Source organism: Diuraphis noxia, unplaced genomic scaffold (genome assembly GCF_037042655.1).
Source record: "Diuraphis noxia isolate RWA-SAM2 unplaced genomic scaffold, SU_Dnox_SAM2 contig0009, whole genome shotgun sequence".
Lineage (NCBI taxonomy): Eukaryota > Metazoa > Arthropoda > Insecta > Hemiptera > Aphididae > Diuraphis > Diuraphis noxia.
The window spans coordinates 58746-79478 of NW_028301719.1; the positions used below are offsets into that span (position 1 = coordinate 58746).

The 20733-nt window shown below is 31.4% G+C and overlaps 1 protein-coding gene across 2 annotated transcripts in view; it reads left to right on the forward strand.

The window, feature by feature from the left end:
* LOC149054173 (cAMP-dependent protein kinase type I regulatory subunit-like) overlaps positions 1–20733 on the forward strand; it is an 80170-nt gene that overhangs the window by 56097 nt on the left and 3340 nt on the right. For both annotated transcript variants that reach the window (XM_089230482.1, XM_089230483.1), the window contains exons 2-6: positions 256–420; positions 4582–4782; positions 4912–5131; positions 15533–15736; positions 17560–17647. In XM_089230482.1, the coding sequence (XP_089086608.1) occupies positions 256–420; positions 4582–4782; positions 4912–5131; positions 15533–15736; positions 17560–17647 (878 nt within the window). The remainder of the gene's footprint in view (positions 1–255; positions 421–4581; positions 4783–4911; positions 5132–15532; positions 15737–17559; positions 17648–20733) is intronic.

Consider the following 20733-nt stretch of genomic DNA (forward strand, 5'->3'; position numbering starts at 1 on the left):
TTCGTTTTAAAAACGGTGCAAGTATAAGTATAGTCTATCATTTTTGAAATATATTATGTTTATAGTGCATAGATATAATGTTTTCTAGTCATAAACTTTAATTAATTTACGGAAATTTTCGTAGGTTTTTAGTATTTCCATTATTTGTTCAGAGCATCGATGTTGCTTGCCGCCCCTAAATTAACATAATAAAATGGACATTGCGTATTGTTTTTTTTTAAGTTTGACTTTTTCTCAACTTTTTTTTGCACACAGGAACAAGAGCAAGGAAGCGACAGCCAGCACGGAGAAACAGACGAGTTCTTCCAGTCGGCGCCGACGTCGGGTCCGGCAAGTCACGTCCAACAATCGATCCGTCGAAGGGGTGGCATATCGGCCGAGCACGTTTCCGAAGAAGAAGCCACCAGCTATGTCAAGAAAGTGAGTTGTGGTCTCAAAGTATTATGTTTAAATGCATTTAAAAACAAAAAGGGAATCGTCGTCTGTATTTTTTATTACAATAATGTCGTTCGCAATAACGGAATCTGTTTTGTCACGAGGGATTTGAGCTGCAGATGAACATCTGATGACGGTCAAATTAATGACTTTGGTAGGATGGCGCGCTTCGGGAATAATCGTGTGATGTATATTATTATATACTCGACTAACGCATTTTTAATAAATTATAATTTAATATATAATTTGTAGTGCGTGTTAGGGCGAATCGTGGCTGTAAAATAAGTGTTTAGAAACCGTTGGCCACAGCGAACAAAAAAAAATATTTGTTGCTGTACAAAAAAAAAAAAAAAAATGAATGCACTATGAGATAAATTAATTATTTTGGTTTTATTACCTGCCCATTCAGGTACGTCGACCATATATTGCGATATCTCACTTGTTTCATTTATTCTTACTACTGTATTTAACGTATATAAATTAACTTTATACGTCACATAATATATAGTATAAATAATTTTGCAACATAAACACTCGTAAAATTTTATCGATCTTGTTAACCCATCGTTCAAAATCTTATTCGTATACGACGACGTCGTATAACAGTTAACATAATGAATTCGTGAATGTAATTTTTTCTATTCAACATTTTAATGTGTTATAATTAATAACCTAAGAGGTCCGTAATGCTGTCCATTTGCTGGCTATATACGAAGGATTTTATACTACTTACTCAAGGTTATTTATCGGGAGTCGGTGTTGCGTCTGAAAGTATATTATTATTATTATTACGTCGAATGGAAGGGGAGCTATATACTCGCGTAGAAAAATCATGAAAACTGATTAATTGGAATATCTATTTTATCGGTATTTTTGAAATCTTTTTATCAATAATTATTAAAATCATCATGTTTGGTTAGCCGTATTATTATGTTATAATATACTGGTTATATCTATTAGCCAGTGACTAGTATATTAATAACTCGTTGGTTGGTATAGGTATACTTGGCTATTATAACCTCATTTAATATTCTATAATATTACCCATTCGCGTGATAAGTAATATCAAAGGTCAACGATGACTGGTATTTTGTATTATTACATATATATATATTATCTTACTCTGAGAGTGAAAGTATTGCACTCGTTCAATTGCTGCAAAATATACGATATTCGTATAGAGATATAATACTCAATACCTACTCGTAATTCTCTTTTGTATTACTTAAATTTCTGACCTTTATCCTCAATATTGAATTCATAAACTGCATTGAATTATCTATGATTAACGTCAGTATAAATATGAATTGCTTTTATTCAGTTTTAAAATAATTCGAAACCGATGATTAATATGAAAGTAAAATATTATGTGTAAATACTATGACGGTCATTCATAATTTAAAATTTTGGTATATCTTTGTCCATCCATGCGTGCGACACATGAACAAATTTACATTCCGCTTTGTCATACCAAGAGTTCACAGTGTTCACACCAGATTAATCTAAATATAGACCTATTTATTTTAAAATTTGAAGATTCGAATATTATCTAAGTTCTGCACTTAGTTGTTTTTATCCGTTGTCACTATTGTTCGTTTTTAAATTTTAATTCTGTGCCATATTTAAGTTTATTATTTTGCCAAAGAGAATACACATTATTCTAAAATAACTGTCACAATTACTATACCTATGGAATATGTTCACATATCTTTGTCTACATTAAATAAATTTCCTTATTTTTCACGTTACCCACCAGGGGTAAATTTGTTTGAACGAATTAAAAATTAAGGGACACATTTTTATTTTTAAAATGTTGATCATTTTTTTATAATTAAAAATTCAACTATAAATAATAAAACATGTAATGTGATCTGTCACATTACTGAGTATGCTGTTAGTATTCTAGCGTTATATTAAAACTAAATCATATTTAAACGCTGTTTAATTAAATGACAAATTAATTTGTTTTTATTTTAAATTTAACAGCAAAAAATAAATGAAAATATCTAAATTTAAGATTTTTAATTCTTTCGACTTCGTAGGTACAATAATCCGCCTACACATATTTTTAAAACTTCTTGGAGTTAAAAACTTATGTCAACCCACTCAAAACCCCTCCCTCACTGCTATTGTATCAAATAATATCAACTATAGTTAAATATTTAAGGCTTCGTTTAGACTTATTCTTGAAACAATATAAATGTCTCGATGATTTTATTTACCTTATAAATACAATACATTATTCTCTTTAAAATATAATGCAATGGTAAATAATGTATATTTTTGATTTCCAACCTAACTAATTAAATCATCTAAAAAACAATATACGATTAAATTAAATTAAACAATTTCTTCATATCTTTGACTGCACGTTGACAAGAATTTCTCATCATGCAATATGTTTTACACGAGTGCGTCATGTTAATTGTTGATGATTTATATATATTTTTTTAAATTTAATCATAAGCATATCAAGAGGAACTGCATTTGAGATTGGTTTAAAATAATGTTGATGAATTAGTCGTTATTGTTTATATCATATTATTTTTTCTTCGTTCTTATAGTAAATCGGTCAAGAACGTTGCTTTTCGGTGAGGTTCATACGAAAATTCTGCATGACATATCATGACCGTTTGGTATAGTTTTATCATCTAGAGAGTTAAAATTTAATAATAATATACTGATCAACACACACTGCGTAAAATTGTTGTAAAAAATGGTTTTGTTCTCGTTAAAAACATGTATAAAGTGTCAGTATGTCACATCAATTCTACAGAAATGCCAACTCTTAGTATTATATAGCGTTCTGAATAAAAAAAAAACTTTTTATATTTCGGCTTATTTTATTCCGTTTTTTTCCTCTTTTTCGTAAACCTTTACCGTAGTGGACTCTAAGCTTTCACAATTTATTATGACGTTACGTAGGCAGCTACACAAAACATGTTTTTTGTCTTTAATGGTACTAATATTTTAGAAACTATCTGTACTGTACGCACAATAGGCGAGTTTACTTTGATAACATTGCCATTTGAGAAAAAAAGTATGTACAAAAAAACAATTAACTAAACAGCTTTCTATTCTTCACCCTAATGAACATTATATTGCAAAAATGACAAATGTGTATGAACTTTATTGTTAATTACACGGTACGTCATCATATCTATATGTAAAAATATGTTTATTTTTTTATGTGTATTATATATTTTGTTTTTACCGATATTTCTGTTATTATTTACTCTTGTAGCGGTCAGTTGTAACTACATTAACTACAATACCTATAATAAAATTTTAAGGACTCGCGAAAACTATACAATGGACTAAAAAACCTTGGGTTTCCAATTATAAACGCTCTTAAATAAAAAAAAAAGTTTTTAGTTGTAACAGTTTTAAAATATTAAACGTATTTAGTTAAGAGAAAACAATTTGTGCGGCGGGGTTTCCCGTTGACTGCGGTTGTCTTCAAAAGTTAATGATCTGTTGCTATTTTATCAAATAAAATGTTATTTTTTGTACACAATTGATAATATATTCATTATCCATACGAATTACTTTATAGTTCAATAATTAGTGCATTTTTTTAACGGGGCGATATAGATCATTGACAAATAAATGTACCTAATGACGTATATTATTATATATTAATGTATGCATTTTTTTCATCTGGTTTGTGTTTTTTTATTAGTAAATTTTATCTACAATGGGTACACATGATTTGAAAATACTTTTTAAAAATGTATTAATTTATAAAATATAAGTTAGGTGACGTAATGTTTCATGTTACAATGTTTGTAATATAGCTATATACCTAGTGTTCGTAATACTTTATATTATAAAATTTTAAACATTTAGTAAACATAATGCGTGCTGGATAAAGATGAAGTGAAAGTCGTTATTTTATTAGAACATCTAAGTCTAAATGTGTATTGTATTTTATTATTTGCAGTACAACTTCTAATATTATTTACCATTACCTAATCTATAATATATTAAAATAACATTATTTTCTTGTTAAAATGTATTAAGATATTTCTACCTGCGAATAATATTTTTTTTTTTTTTAGTATTAATAGTTGTTATTCACCAATTCTTAGTGTAATTTATAGTAGGAATACTTTTAATAATCATTTCTTCATCAATGCATTTCAGGTAGTGCCTAAAGATTACAAAACAATGGCGGCCTTATCGAAAGCGATCGCCAAGAACATATTGTTCTCTCACCTGGACGAGAACGAGCGGTCGGATATTTTCGACGCAATGTTCCAGGTCACGTTTCTACAGGGCGAATCTATTATTCAACAGGGTGACGAGGGAGACAACTTTTACGTAATAGATGTTGGCGAAGTTGAGGTACGATATATCCCATCGTATAGTACACTGCTAACTATTATTATACTCGACCGTTTGTCATCAATTATTCGATGTCTTTCGTCGTGTTTGCATTCGTACCCGTTCTCAACAATTTTTCTCGCCTTTTAGGTGTACGTTAATTCGGAACTGGTGACGGTGATCGGCGAAGGTGGGAGTTTCGGAGAGCTGGCTTTGATCCACGGTACACCGAGGGCCGCCACGGTACGCGCTAAGACTGACATGAAGCTCTGGGGCTTGGACCGAGACAGTTATAGGAGAATACTCATGGGCTCGACGATCCGAAAGAGGAAAATGTACGAAGAATTCTTGTCACGCGTCTCTATTCTAGGTAAGCGCACTCACTTTAATATGTAAATATTAAACCACTATTGGTAATATAAATATGAACAATCGTGACCATTGCATACTTAGGCCGTAATACATAAGCATGCGTACGTCATACATAAGTACATATAGGTATATACTATATGTATAATATGTGTGTAACTGCAGTACTATTATTATTATATAAGGCTTCAACAACACAGTTTTTTAGCCTACATCTGAACAAATTTATATATACATTTCATTTTAGTACAAGTACCATTATACATTATTTATATTGAATCACCTAAGTTTATATTGTAGAAAAATGTACCGATTGAAACAGTGTTTTCGTCTTTGAGGGCTTGGTAGAATGAAAGAGGATTTTTGAGTATCTTGATGTGAGCTTAAGTGAATTTGGGGCTGGTATATATTGTATTATGCGTATTGTTTATGTAATATGGACACGCGTATAGCACGACGAAAATTAAAACATAAAAATAGTTTTAATACCTACTTAAATATTTGAGAAAATATCTTAAATAAGAGAATATTCTGCAGTGGTATTCGTAGTGACTATAGTGATATTAGTTTTGATGTATTATTAATTAACTCGTAGGCGTCCAACGTATATTTCAAATTGCAGTCAATAAAAACGGAGAAAATCTTACCAGCTCGTCGTCCATCACAAGACCTATATTATTGATAACCGAAAAGGCAATTAATTCATTAAACTCACTATTGTTTATTTTCATTTTAAGTGAGCTTACTTTTATTTACACCGTAAACATAATAATTTAATATCAAAGAATCTACATACATTATTTCTAGATAATTGTCTACTAAACTAACAATCTGAATTTGTCTAAAGTTTGGTTTTTTGAAAACCATCATGGACATTAATAATTACCGACGCGTGTATTATTCGACTAAGAATCATAAAAAATAAGTTCAACGATTTCTGCTACGACCGACCGTATTATTATTTCGCCCTCTGGCATGGCATTTATATTTATTATCACACGGTCGAATGGCTTTGCGATTTGCAATACGATTCGCAACCCTAGTTCCTTAATGAGTGGCAATTTTCGGAGACAATAGAAATCCATTGCTGGGGTCTCAGTTTTTCCATAACGACGGCGTTTAGAATGCGCGTAGGGAAAACTGGGGTGGTATAATCAAAACTGATTGCGTCATAAAGACAGCAGACTTTCGCAATACCGCGACTTCTTTATCCGCCAAAGAATGATAACTACACGGACATAAAACGATCACTTCGACGGCATGCCTCGCTGTTACATTAAAATGGCGTACCCGAGTGGTAATTGAAGTGTAGGTATATGGCGGAAAAACAAATTCCAATATTCTTAGACACGCCATATTGTTATTCCACCGAGTAGAGAGATTATGTATAGTTTACAGTGAATAATATCTTTATCGTTCAATCAATGACACTACAATTTTCCGACACAGTTAACCCAAGTCGTTAAAATAAATTTCCAAACATTATAGGTATACCTGCGCAGCAGCACTCGATGATCGACTTAAGTTGATGCGAATTTAACACATGCAATATGTTTTATTTATTTAAATTACCGGGCAAAGCCATTTAACAAGGAAAAAACATTTCATAATAATTGGCACATAATACAGCTGAATATGCAAAGTGATAATAATACAAAAAAAAAATGTACCTAGAGCAAAAAAATATAAAACTAAACTAAAAACACATAATATATCAATGTTTTAGCTTCAAAGACTTGACGAGATGAAACAAAGATTCTAAGACTGTTAAGATTTTATTGGCATTAAATAGGGCACTTGGGAAAAATGAATTTCTGCTACAATTAATTTATTTATATGGAACAAAACGGAATTACACTAGTTTTATAAACCTTCGCGTTTTCTATAATAGAACCTATATCATATAAACCATAGGCAATACTCCAAGTAAAAAAACAAAAAAAAGATTTCATATGACGTTTGGTATTAAAATTAAATCGCATTAATTAAATGGCGACATTAAATACGAATAGGTACCTATTAAATTGCGGCTAACCTCGCGTGCCCGTCGGATAATACATTATATGTATATTATATTATTATTATATTATACATGATTATTAATCTACTCTAACCCCATACGACTTGCTCGCATATAGATCAATTGAAGACTGATTATACTGTGAAACTTTGATATATACGTCATTAATACTTACTACGTGCACACTATATATAAGCATTGACTCGTTTTGTCACTGAATTCACCATTGTTGTTTGCGGTTGCTCCGATGTCACGCTGACATCAATTCATACGCCGACCATCAATTTTACCTTTGGTTGCCGTTGAAATGCTACGCACACTCACAAAAGAAAGGGTGTGACCCAATCGAAACCCACCCGAACGACAAACAAACCCGATTCAGCGTACTATTATACATATTATTCGCTCTTACAGTGAACATGTTATTATTAAAATCATACGTGTAAATTAGTGGTCGCGGATCGGCCAAAATACTATTACGCACGCCGAAACTTCCATGATAATATACCTACCGAACTTTTACGTTTGGCATAAAAAAAAAACCCTACGATGTACATCAGATAATATTTTTGCTTCTATGTTTGACAGTAATAGTCAACTCGCTCTGACGTACCTGGATTAAATGGATTGTTCAGAATTAACAATAATTAGCGCCTTTTGCGTTTGTCGGACGGTGACAACACATGCGGGTGTATCGTCCTCTTGAATCGGAGTTGTTTCCTCGACATTATTTTGAGGTTTACCGAGGGATTTCAAGGAAATCCTTTGAAATTAAAGGAATGACTTTTCAAATGTTTAATCTTCGTCCATTTTATAATTTAGAGTTTCTGTACAGAACTGTTTGAGTTTTAAAAACCGCGTTACAAAAATAATATAAAGCACTTTCGTCAAAATCAATAGTTCCTTAAGTTTTCGCTATTTACAATTTATACTATTTAATTTTAGTGGCCTGCTCACTATAATATGTGCTGTGGTCAAACATCGCACGGCGTCGCTGGCTTCCAGATGTATGACCTACCATGATTTTTGACGATGAATCCTTCCCCCGCATAAAAAAATACATATTTCAACCAATGTGGCGGCGCATATCGCCAAGGGCCGAAAAACAGAAACAATAAAAATTTTATATGATCAAAAAAGCGTCCGTCTTAATGCATATTTTAATAATTACTTTACATTTTTTGAATAAAATTAATTTAGAAAATAATTAATATTTAGCTTTACAGAGTAAATTAAAAAAATATATTCTTATAAGTATTATTTAGTACATTTTTAAAAATATTTATTAAGATTTGCATACCATATGCTTTATTTAAAAAAATTAGATAACCGTTTTTTTTAATTAACCGTTGACTAACACTTCTTTTTTATAATATTTTATAATTAGTCATAATATATTATGATTAGTCAAAGAAAGTCATTTAATTCTTAATATTTGAATAGTTTACTAGATAGTTGGTATGAAACATAGACAATCATTTGGGTAGTTTAAACAATGACCTCTTGTTATGTTTCACCATTCTTAGTGCCAATAAGTAAATTTCTTATTCTGTATTAATTATAATGTTCTTAAGCTGTATACAGTTGTTTTTAATTGTTTTATTTAGTTGAGAAACTAAAAGTTTGAATGAGTTTTCTTTAGTTTAATTCGATGCCTTTTAAATATTATACCCGGTTTCATATTATATTAAGTTTTTGATAAGGTAACTGTATATAAGAACTTATCATGTATCCACTCTTAATTTATGAAACTTCATTATACGTTTTAAAACAGTTTAAAATATAAAATTAAATATATTTTAATTTAATGTTAACGGAATATATTTAAAACGCGTAGATAGCAACTAGTAGGATTGTAAAATAAATTTTAAAAATAAGTATTATGCTCATTTTTTACACGATAAATTAATAATCACAAGCGTTTTGATTATTATAATACTATTAATACTCTTTAATCAAAATATTAATTTAAGTATTTTAAACTTTAACATTACGTATTACTTATTTTAATTATACATAATTTTTTAATATAAAAATTATAACTATTCATCACGACTGTGAAAAAATATTTAAAAAGTCTAAGTTAAGTTAAATAACTAATTACTCTTTCCAAGTACTTCTCTAGTTAATTTTTTTTTCCTTGCATTATAGACATTTATATTTAAAAAATATATATTATTTTGTTCAATTCATTGTTTTTTTTTCCAAAAAAAAAAAAGTTATTATAATAATCGGAAACACTTATGGTTAATAAATAATATTACATTTTAGGCCGGTTAAATGAATAATTTCTGGATCTCAATAAGGATCGAATTAACATATTATACAAAATTTAAATATAAATGTTTCTAGAGATAAACATTTCATCCAAACTCTTCTGCGTTTAAAGAAACGTTGGTTTCGCGACTTCATAAAGAATAAACTAACCAAATAATTAATATATCCTGGTATTATAAAGTCTTATCACTGAATGAAATATCTTAACATTATTAGTGTTTGCAAATTACTATTGTTTATATTATTTTTTTGTTTTTGTGTACCTATAAAAGTTTATACGATTCGCTGATTATGTTTTAAAATGGATTTTAAAGTTTGAAACATGTATCTGTTTTTAACTAAGAAAAGTTATGTTCATTATATTTAACTTGTATATGTTAAAAGTTCAACAAAATACAAGTAATGTTTAACTTTAGAATATTAATTTAAATATTTTCTACCATTGACTTAACAAGTTAAAAATTGGTTGAATTTTCCGCACTTGCTGTTAGTTGTATAGATTTATTGCAGATAAGGAAATGTGATGTAAATAATATGAAACTTTCATAGAATTTTTGTATGATATTGTGATACATGTTTATTAATTTACTATTCCAGCGGTTTTAAAAAAAAATTTTAAATACTTACTATAGACTTCTTGAATTATTGTGATAAAATATCTCATTTTTAACAAAATAACTGCATTGTATGTATTATACTTTACGGAAAATAGTTTGATTTTTATCAAAACAAAATGTTAAAAGATATTTGTGAACGAATATATTCGTATAGTTTTGCATATATACATATACAAGTTAATCATTGTATACACTGTTTACCTAACATTTTTTTTCAGCTCAGGTTTTTCCTTTCTACCTTGCAAATACTAATTTTGTTTGTTCTCGTAATGTAAACATTGAAGATTTTTTAACACGTCTAATATAATTTAAAAGGTTTAAAAAAAAAAAATTGAATTTGCATAAAAAGAATAAATACATATTTTATTGTTTCGCAATCTTGCACTCAACAAACACATTAATGAAGCCCCCTATATAAAAGTAATAATAATTTAAACACAAATATTTGAGATATTTATTATTTATATTATGCGATTTCATCTAATAAGAATCATTTAAATGATTTTCATATATTATGTTATCAAGCAATGGTTATTGAATTAAATTATATATTTTTTCCCCAAACTATAATTTATTAGAATTATCACTTTTTTTTTTTAAGTGCAAATATTTTGTTTTTAATTTTAATAACTTTTACCTATTCTAACATTAAATGAAAAATTGCTTTTTTTACCCATCTGTTATTATTAAATAACTTAAATTTTGATTTTTGGTGTAAAATTAATAACTGTCAAAAAAAAACTAAAAAATAATTGCCAAAATAATTAAATAAAGTATGAAACCTAATTATGCAACTTGACCGAACACTGACAATATGTCATTAAAATTGACGATTTTTGAAAATGCCAACAGTTTACGATAAAAAATAAAAGTGATACTGCCAAAGGCTGTCTATTTTTTTTTTAGATTTTAAATGTCAAAATTATTATTGCATATAACTAGTTAAAACCTTGTTCCAGATTTTTTCGCGTTTTATTGATTAATGACAATTGAACATTTAATTCTCGTTAATTACGGGGGGGAGGGGGGAATTTAGCTTTCGTTTGCACAGCAGCAAAGTAAGGGTGGATGGATACTATATAATTAAAGAGAATCGCCCTCCCCCCTCCCCCAACGCTCTACGTTTAAGAAATAGATTCATTCATCTTTGTTAAGGAAGGACTAATGACCACGACGACGAATAAAAAAAGAAAAACCATATAATTAAAAGGGTTTACCCTGAGAAAATAAAAATTAAGAGCGGATCCATTCGCACGTCTTTTGCGGATATTGTTTTCGTTCGTGGGAGGCCAAAAAGAAAAACAAAACCTAGTGCAGTATACAATGAAAATAATTATTTTAACATCGTATAACAATGTGGTGTCGGTTGTACATTATCATCACAGTTTTAGAAAATAACTTATATGATTAATGATAAAGATAATGTATGACGATGAAAAATTTTAAGAACCTGTGAAAACCTGAACACACGTCATTGTACCTCACAAAACACTATTACCTACGTAAAATGATCAATATTATTTCGAACACAATGGTTAGGATTTTTTATCAGAAATTAGGTTTTTAAGTTATTTCTTTTTTTTATGTTTTTTTTTTTACGTTATAACCATGTGCTTGCTTTTCACACTTTCACGACTTTTTATATTAAAAGACAGTACGCCGCGCTTACACAAAGATAAGGTTGATTAATCGTTTTTGCATATTATTTGACGCTAAAATTTAATATCAAAGCACCTAATTAATAACACCACACCTATTTCTAATGGATAGTTTTCTTTGATAAATCAGATATTATTACGTTTATGATTTATAATACTATATTATATTTTAAAACATGCTGCGCAGTATTAAAACTTTGGGATTATCTATATAATTTCATCACCAACACAATTGCACATAATTAATTCATTGTTATTATTTAAATTGCATTATTTCTTGTGACGTGTGAGTCGTCTAATATGCATTCGCACAATGCATACACGTGGTTTTTAAAACAGTAATTTTATTTAATTTTTTCGTATTATTAATCTATAATAATCTTTTCTGTGATTCAGTATTGTTAAACGGTGAAATTCGTACAAAATAATGTATAATAAATAATTTTGTAATTTTGGCATCTTTATGCTATCAATATATAGATAATTCTCGCGTAGCCGTCGTCTGTAAAAATATAAAAAAAAAATCACTACACAGCATACCTTTATCATTTTATATTTTCGAGTTTTTAAGCGTGTTATGATGATCGTGCGCCGATCGTTTTGTTATTAAAAATTATACACAATATCGACTGGTTCGGAAATCCGTGAAAGGTCCTTGAGGGAAAATTCAAAATATACAATTATCATGCATAAATCTAGTTTACACAATAATTAATGATTGTTAATGCTCGACCGTGTGAGTCAAAACCCGCGATATTGATTTATTTTTAACACAATAATAACATCAATTACGGTTTTTTAGAACATATGATATTATTATGCCAATCACATACACCTGAAATAATAATGATAATGATAAAGTTCAATTTATGGTCAGTTGGCGTTAAGACGTATTTAGTTTTTGTCATATTTTGTGCACTCCGCTAAAATGACCATCATATTTGTTGAAAATGTTCAAGTTTTTAAATCAAAACAAACGAAAATCTCTGTACATGTATAATGTGCACAAATAAACAAACTTTTATATAATTTCATATAATTTAACACTCGATCACATTTTATTTATCGTATATCGAATTACGTGCGATTGATCGGCACTGAACTGTATACTGATACTTATTAAGTTTTTTTTTTTTTTAATGCAAACAAGTGAATTTCTACGTTAATTTTTATTTTTAATTCAAAGTTAACAAACCACCTATTCCAGGTCTGTACGCTTTTAAAATGTGTATAAATGCATAATATTTTCTACAAGCTTATATACTTTTACCGCTATAATATATAATTATAATTATACCTCTGTTTGATTTTTATGAAATTAATTTTAATTGAAATATTCTCTATTGTTCGAAAATAATTACTTTTCGGCTTTGATTTTGTTCCAAAACGAATTCACTGAATTTATATACTTATATTTTTTTGGAACAACGTTTTTCGTATGTACCTATACTAACATAAAAAAATATGTACTAAAATGAACAAACAATTTGAATTCGCCGTTTCACATTCATTGACATTTACAAAAATGTGCGAATAATACGTGCACAACGGAGAAGCGAGAAAAATATATTAAACTTTTGGTTGTACGTATAAACTATAAACCCTAAGAGTTATATTAACTTTGGCTGGTGTTTTCTGCGTGGAAAACAATATAAGGTATGTTAAGTCCAGCCATAGTCTTATACGTGTCCCGAACGTGATCTTTATTTCTAAATACATCTATTGTTACGTAGGTAGGTGGATTTGTCTGAACGAGATTAAACCACGGTCCAAACTGCTGTAACGAATTCTTAGGAATTATTAATAAGATACATGTTTAGTGATCCGAGTCTCGGGCGTGATAAAATTAATCGAACTGCATCTCTATTTCTAATATACAATTTGCTCAGTTCATCGAACCCGTAAATTGAAATTTGGATCTTCGAGGCCGGACGTTGACGACGATGACAGTCTGCATGCAATTTGTAAATTATTTCACTAGAAATTAAATGGCCTCGCTACTTGCTGTCAGTTTTATCTCAAAATACCTTTAGTTTTGATAAAGTTATAATGCTAGTTTACGTTGTCCTACTAAAATTGACTTTAGATCGTACTGGACACTTTGTAAAAATCAAATTTAATATTATAGGTAATTGTAAACTTAAAAATATGAATTTTGTTCAAATCACATTCCAATAGTAAAAACTGAAAGTGTGTTTCGTACGATCTATAGACATTTTCCTGCTGAATTCAAATATTTCTCGGTATCAGATTCAGACCTCGTTGTCTAACTAACTTTAGTTTTTTCCAAACAATAGGAGAGTTGACGTAAAATTCGTTCTTATGGTGAAATGTATACCGAATTTAATTGACATGTACATGCGCGTACGAGATGATATTTGTATTGAATTCCACTCACACCAATAATCATTTACACCACAGATCCCGGGTGGTGACTATGACCAGATTAGAAATTGCCTAAATGTTGCCCCTTAAATAATAATAGCCGCATCGAGGTTCTTTAAATACGATTGGAAACCGTCAATTACCTAAATATAACATAACATATTATCATACTCGGCAGGTATACCCCGGCACCCCTACTAGGGGGAAGGTCAGAAGAACCCTAAGTACTGTGGCCCGGACTTTCGAAGGGCCCGGCGTTCATACAAATAATTGCTTCAATATATATATTAGAAAAATGTTTCAGAATTAATATATTAATTGTTATTTAATAGGGGCTCGAATTTAGTTCTGTAGGTACTAGGGCCAAAAATATGATGTTATGGAGGGGGGGGTCTGGATATACCTATAGAGTATAGGCTAGTATAGCTATAATACTATAACCGTACACTCACTTGCAGGGAACATTATACATTTTTTTTTTTACTCATCTTCCTAATATTAATAATTTGTCCTATGCGTAGTCTATTTAATTATTATAAGTATGGCTGTACAACAATCAGCCAACGATGAAATTTACCAGCAGTATAATAATTATTACTGTCGTTCGATTGAACACTGTTTCAATTCGAAATTGCACTTAACGCGAAATACCTGCACGGTATGGGTTGGGTGTAGGTACATCGATACTGTGTGTTGATCGTTGATAAATATAATATAAAAACACGATGCGACGGGACGCTTTGAAAACATATTAAATGTCGTTCGGCTGTATCAGCACTATTTATCCTAACCATTAATTACCATTCAATTAATAATACGTCTGACTGTGTATGTTTAGGTACCTATGGCATACATTGTTATTAGGGGTGCGATCGATGAAGGATACGTATTTATAGCAGAGAAAAATGTTCCCGCTAATACAATTTAGTAATTAGGAAAAACAGGCATATTTATGAAGTCGTCTTTGTTTCTTATTTTTTCGTCATTATTAAAAAATGTATGCGTAACTGGAATGACTTGACGTTTTTACCAAATATTTATACTTACATTTTCTAGATATGATACAATTTTAAAATTATTTCCACTTTCTTTGACCTATTTATTTATTAATAACATTGTGTTTCCATGTCGAATAGTGATTTGCTCAATGAGAGGTATACTTATGCCGAAAACCATTTACTATACAGCAGTGCTACTTAAACAGTTTTTTTTAAAATTGCATCCTATTTTTTGTCTAATAGTAATAGTTTAATTTTTACATTTTTTTAAAATTATTTCACGACATACTAGAAGCAAAAAAGATTCGATTTTTGTTTATTCGACTTAACATAAATCTATCAGTCAATTTATGACAGTATATGCGTGTTGTCTGCTATCCATACATATTGGATTTTATGTTTGCCATCAGCCTTTATCATACCAGTTTTGCGTTTGTGTGTTCGCAGAGAGTCTAGACAAATGGGAGAGACTGACAGTGGCCGATGCGCTGGAACCAGTGTCGTTCGACGACGGCGAAACCATTGTCAGACAAGGCGAACAAGGAGACGATTTTTACATAATCGTCGAAGGAACGGCGCTCGTCCTACAGCAGCGGGTTGAAGGAGAGACTCTGATCGAAGTCGGCAGACTCGCGCCGTCCGATTATTTCGGTATGTATATAATATCATGTGACATTTATATTTTATGTGTATACACACACACACACACACACACACACACACACACACACACACACACACACACACTTAAGTACAATAGTGTGTTGGTACTTCCGACGATAACTCACTCGAGTTAACGACACCGCCGACGACGGTTGCGTTTCGTTGGAAGTAAAGCTCGAACGGTGGAGTGGGAGGGCCGAGGGTGTAGAAATAAAATTATCGACTCCGCTCTAGCCCTCCCCCTAGGGCCGCCATCCTCCCCGCACAGCGTCACTCACCCTACCGCCCAAACATTTTACCCACCCGTGTATAACGCTTATATATTACGCGAGACGCGCCGCGTGTGCATGTTCGTGTAGGTATACGTATATCATGCGAAATTTCCGTGCAAAAGTCGTGTGATTACGATGAGCCAATTGTCGGTAACCCTCTGGCCACCGACAAAACCTCCACGTTTGCGTTCCTTAAATTATTACGATTTATATCATCGTCCTGCAGGTGTCAATAATTTAGGTGTATCATCGGTTATTATTCTCACGGCTGCAGACCGTATACGATAGTAATAATATAATAACATACCGTCGTCTATCCGCTTTTGTATGTCATTATTCGTGTCTATCTGTGTGCTATATTACGTCTTGTTGGTGAATTATTTAGAATTTTTCCAAACTGGCCCGAGAAAAAAGGCCGAGGTGAGTCTTATGGCGGATTTGAAAACATTAGTCATTAATATTAATCTATCAACATAAATAATTCGTAAAAACGACCTAAATATCATAAATACTACTTCCAATAGTATATTTATACGGGTATTTTACACTTTTGTAAAACGATTTTTAAGGACTATTATAAACATTTTAATAACTAGAAAACTACTATTTTGATTTCGATACATAAAAATTCTCTACAAAATAGGGTGGGGGGGGGGGTGTTCATATAAAAATTTGTATCGCCACAGGACACTCTTTATAAGTGGTACAAAAATCTCAAGAATTTGAAAAATGGTATATTTAAAGATTAGAAAAATCAAATTTTGAATTACTTCATAATTATTGATAAAAAAGGGGGTGAGCATGCTTTGCGAATCGCTCTGTATAGTGTCCTGCATCGGAGACTAGCATCGATTTTGTCCGGATGTGCACGCGTTGCGTGCTGATCTGGCGTGGCGGATCCTGCAATTCCAAGTCGTCCGTTTCCGGACCCACGTAGTGCGGCGTGTGGGTACCGTGTGAGGCGCATACATGAAATCGTAGTCCGTGTATATACTGCTGATCGCCTTCCACCCTAATTTTTCCACGGTTTCGGGAAAACGCGACGAAATCGTCCGGAAAACTGTGGCTGCAACTGAAACTCGGACCCGGCTGCGATGAAAAACTGCACCCGTTTCGAATATTATCGCTCTCCACGTCTCATGTACACCTACTTCCGCCGCCGGTACGCACGACGCGTCTAATGCGATCAATTTGTTTACTTCCGGACCAACCTCTGTCGTACATATTATGTATTATTGTCCGCTGCGGAGACTCGCATCGATTTTGTCCAAATGTATAACTGTCTCGTAAGAGTGGTATAGAGCGCCATCGATCCAATGGTGCGCGCAGGTGAGGGGGGGGGGGGTGCACACGATCTATATAGATTGCGTAAAATGAGAGCGAAACATTGCAACAACATTATTATCGTGACGTTGCGATTGCGATGACCTCATGTGTACCGTCGTCGTCAACGCGGACGGCTATTATAATTGATCGTGTTTCACTGCGATGATAATAAAATTGCAATATAATAATACTATTCCAAACATTGTGTTACAGGTGAAATCGCACTGTTACTCGACCGTCCGCGAGCAGCGACCGTCGTTGCCAATGGGCCGCTGAAGTGTGTGAAACTCGATCGGGCCAGGTAATGTACAACGATATAACACTACATAACTAAGCCATTTATTATTTTACCGGTAGTTCCGGCAAAAGCCATTATTTCCGTGTACCGGACATCTGGCTGCTGTTAAACGCCCCCCCCCCCTCCCCGTGCGTATATTATTATACCTACGTTTAGTGCGCCGCAGACCATCTCATCTGAAAAAGCTTAAAAGTCTGCCTGGAACTCTAATCTCTCCGAGTGATGCGATATTATTTCTGACTCCATTGTGCGTTCAAGGTATAATATATAGACTTGCATAATTACAATAGGACTCCAAATGTTTCAGTTTCTGAATAATACCCATATATATATATATATATATATTATATTGTACGCAATATATGCAAATACCTATTATACGCAATACATGTGGGGCATGACTCTACGCTGCATTATTTCGAAGGAAATTATTTGGCACGCTGCTGCTGGAGTAGAGGTACATTTATCGTTCTAATGGCCCAATTTAAGACAGTTTTGAGTCTAAAATACTTGGAGATAAAAACTTTCTTAAGCATAATGCAAATTCGAGTAAAACAATTTTAAAAAAAAGTAATCAACTCTGTTTTAAGAATGAACGACGTCTTTTAAAATGTTGTTAGAAAAATTAATACGATTCACTTTTAATTTTTTTTTTTACCCAACACCAAAGAATCAAACATTTGGGTCGGCTAACCTTTTACAAACAAGTTAATATTATTATTTTTATTTTTCATGTATTTCAAATGTTTTAATTCCCTCATATTATGCTTTTGTAGATTACCAACATGTAATCACATACGTAATTGCATTTTTCGTGCATAGTGCACAGTTATAGTATTCCTCGAGTTCGCTTACCTTATGGACTTCTCCTGAGAGGATAAATTAATAAAATGTACACAAACCATATAATATGTACACTTTTCTTCGAATTATGTTTTGCTAAAAGCTTTTTACTCCAAAATAGAACACAGTCTTGGCTCTGAGAATTGTATACGCGCTTTCTTCCATTGTGCCATTGTGAACATTTCTTTTAAGTCTGGTTCAAAGATTTTTTAACCGTACCTACAAAACAATTTATATTCTATCATCCCCTTAAAATAATATATTATTTTGTTCGGAAGTTGACTATAACCCATTGCGTATATTTATGTGTATAAGTAAAAGTGCTACAGATTTCCCATATTGTAATTATAAACTGCATAATATTAAACAGTGTAGGCACTACGCAACATACGAATATAATACTATACAGGGTATAGTAGGGTCCAGCGAGGATTTACCCATTGCGATATATCGCGAAATAATGGTGATATCCAAATTCTGGTTTTGTAATAAGAATCACGGGGATAAGAATTACATTTATTTCATATTTTAATTGATTTTAATGATTTGGTGAAAAAGTAAAAAATATATTTTTTTATTTAATTACTCGTATTTCCAAAAAAAAAAAAAAAAATTAAAGACAACCATTTTGCAGAGTTTATTTTTCTGAAGACATTGACGTTTCAAATTTTATTTTCATTAATTTCCTGATTTTTAATATATTTTTTAGTTTCGAGAAAAATTGTGAATTATTTTATACCGTAATGTTATCAAACTTGTGACCCGCCGCGCCGCGCGCATTCCCATACGGCCGGCCGAATACCTTCTGTGTTCCTAATATTTATAAATTATAATCATATTTTATTTCTTCAAAACTAGAAAAAAATATTAAAAATCAGGAAATTAATGAAAATATATTTTTTACATTTTTTACAAAAACATTAAAATAAATTTAAAAATGAAATAATTGTAGCTGTTATCCTTGTGAATATTATTATAAAACTAGAATTTTTATATCTCCATTATTTCGTGAGATATCGCAATGGGTAAATCCTCGCGGGACACCCTATAATATGTACTGTATGTGCTTTGGGAAACTATGAGTAAATAAAACTGCATGTCCATATTCTGCGATGAATGTATATTTCTGCCGCACTATAGTTGAAATATAAGTTTTAAGCCGATGTCTTATTGTAGGTAAATGCCCCCAAAATTGACTTTTAAATGACAATTTACTTACTGCAGCAGTAGTCATCTCCAATATAGTTTTCTTCGAGTCACGAATACGACGAATCGACCAAAAAATTAATGATGATAATAATATCTACGCAAATGTTAATTACGCCCGAATCAAAATCGGATGTAGGTACATTAGACTTTGTGGTACAAAATGTGTATGCACTAAGGGTTTGATTAATGTTACATGGATGTTGTCCCGGGACAACGACCCTGCAATAACGGTTCGATGATATCCGTGCATTAAAAAATTGTTGGGAAAACCTCGTGGGGATAAAAATTTAAATGTGATCAGCTTAGTGGTAGTAGTAGGATCTCGCGATACCCTTTTTCCGGGACATCCGTAGCATAATAAATTAATATAACGCCCACAATGAGCTGATATATACTATAACTACTACCTAAGTCCTTTGTGCTACAGCACGGACTTAAAACTATGCGTTTATGCTGTTTGTACTATACGCATATTGCGTTACCGCTTTTCTAATTTTAAGCCTTACTCTAAACTAGTTTGAATACTTGAGTTTGATTTCATATTTATTCGTCATACTTGGACGAATTTTTGACTTCAAAGTAAAAGTTTCGTTGAGCTCACTTATAGCGTACAATTTAGATGTATTGCGCTTAATGTATGTATTTCGGAAACTTTTTTGGTAAATCACTTGTAGCCACATAAGCTGTCGATAAATAAATTCTCTACCGGTTCGTTATTTTCGTGTTTATCTTTTAGTGTAAACTCTTAAACATAATAAATTATTTATAATATGCGCCACATATTTTTTGTAGGTTCAATTTTCAGTTACATTTTATATTAATCACAAGAGTGTGTAACCAATAAGCAAAATATAGATATTCGTAAAATTTCCATTCATAAAAATTGTGTCATCGAATTGTACCTACATAGTACTGTAGTCAACCACTCAATACTATTAATAACATTAATAAGATGATATGTAGAAGTTATGTGCAGTGTGAAAATTATTTTCAATACGCTCTTTTATTTATTATTTACTAGCATAGTATAACGTCAC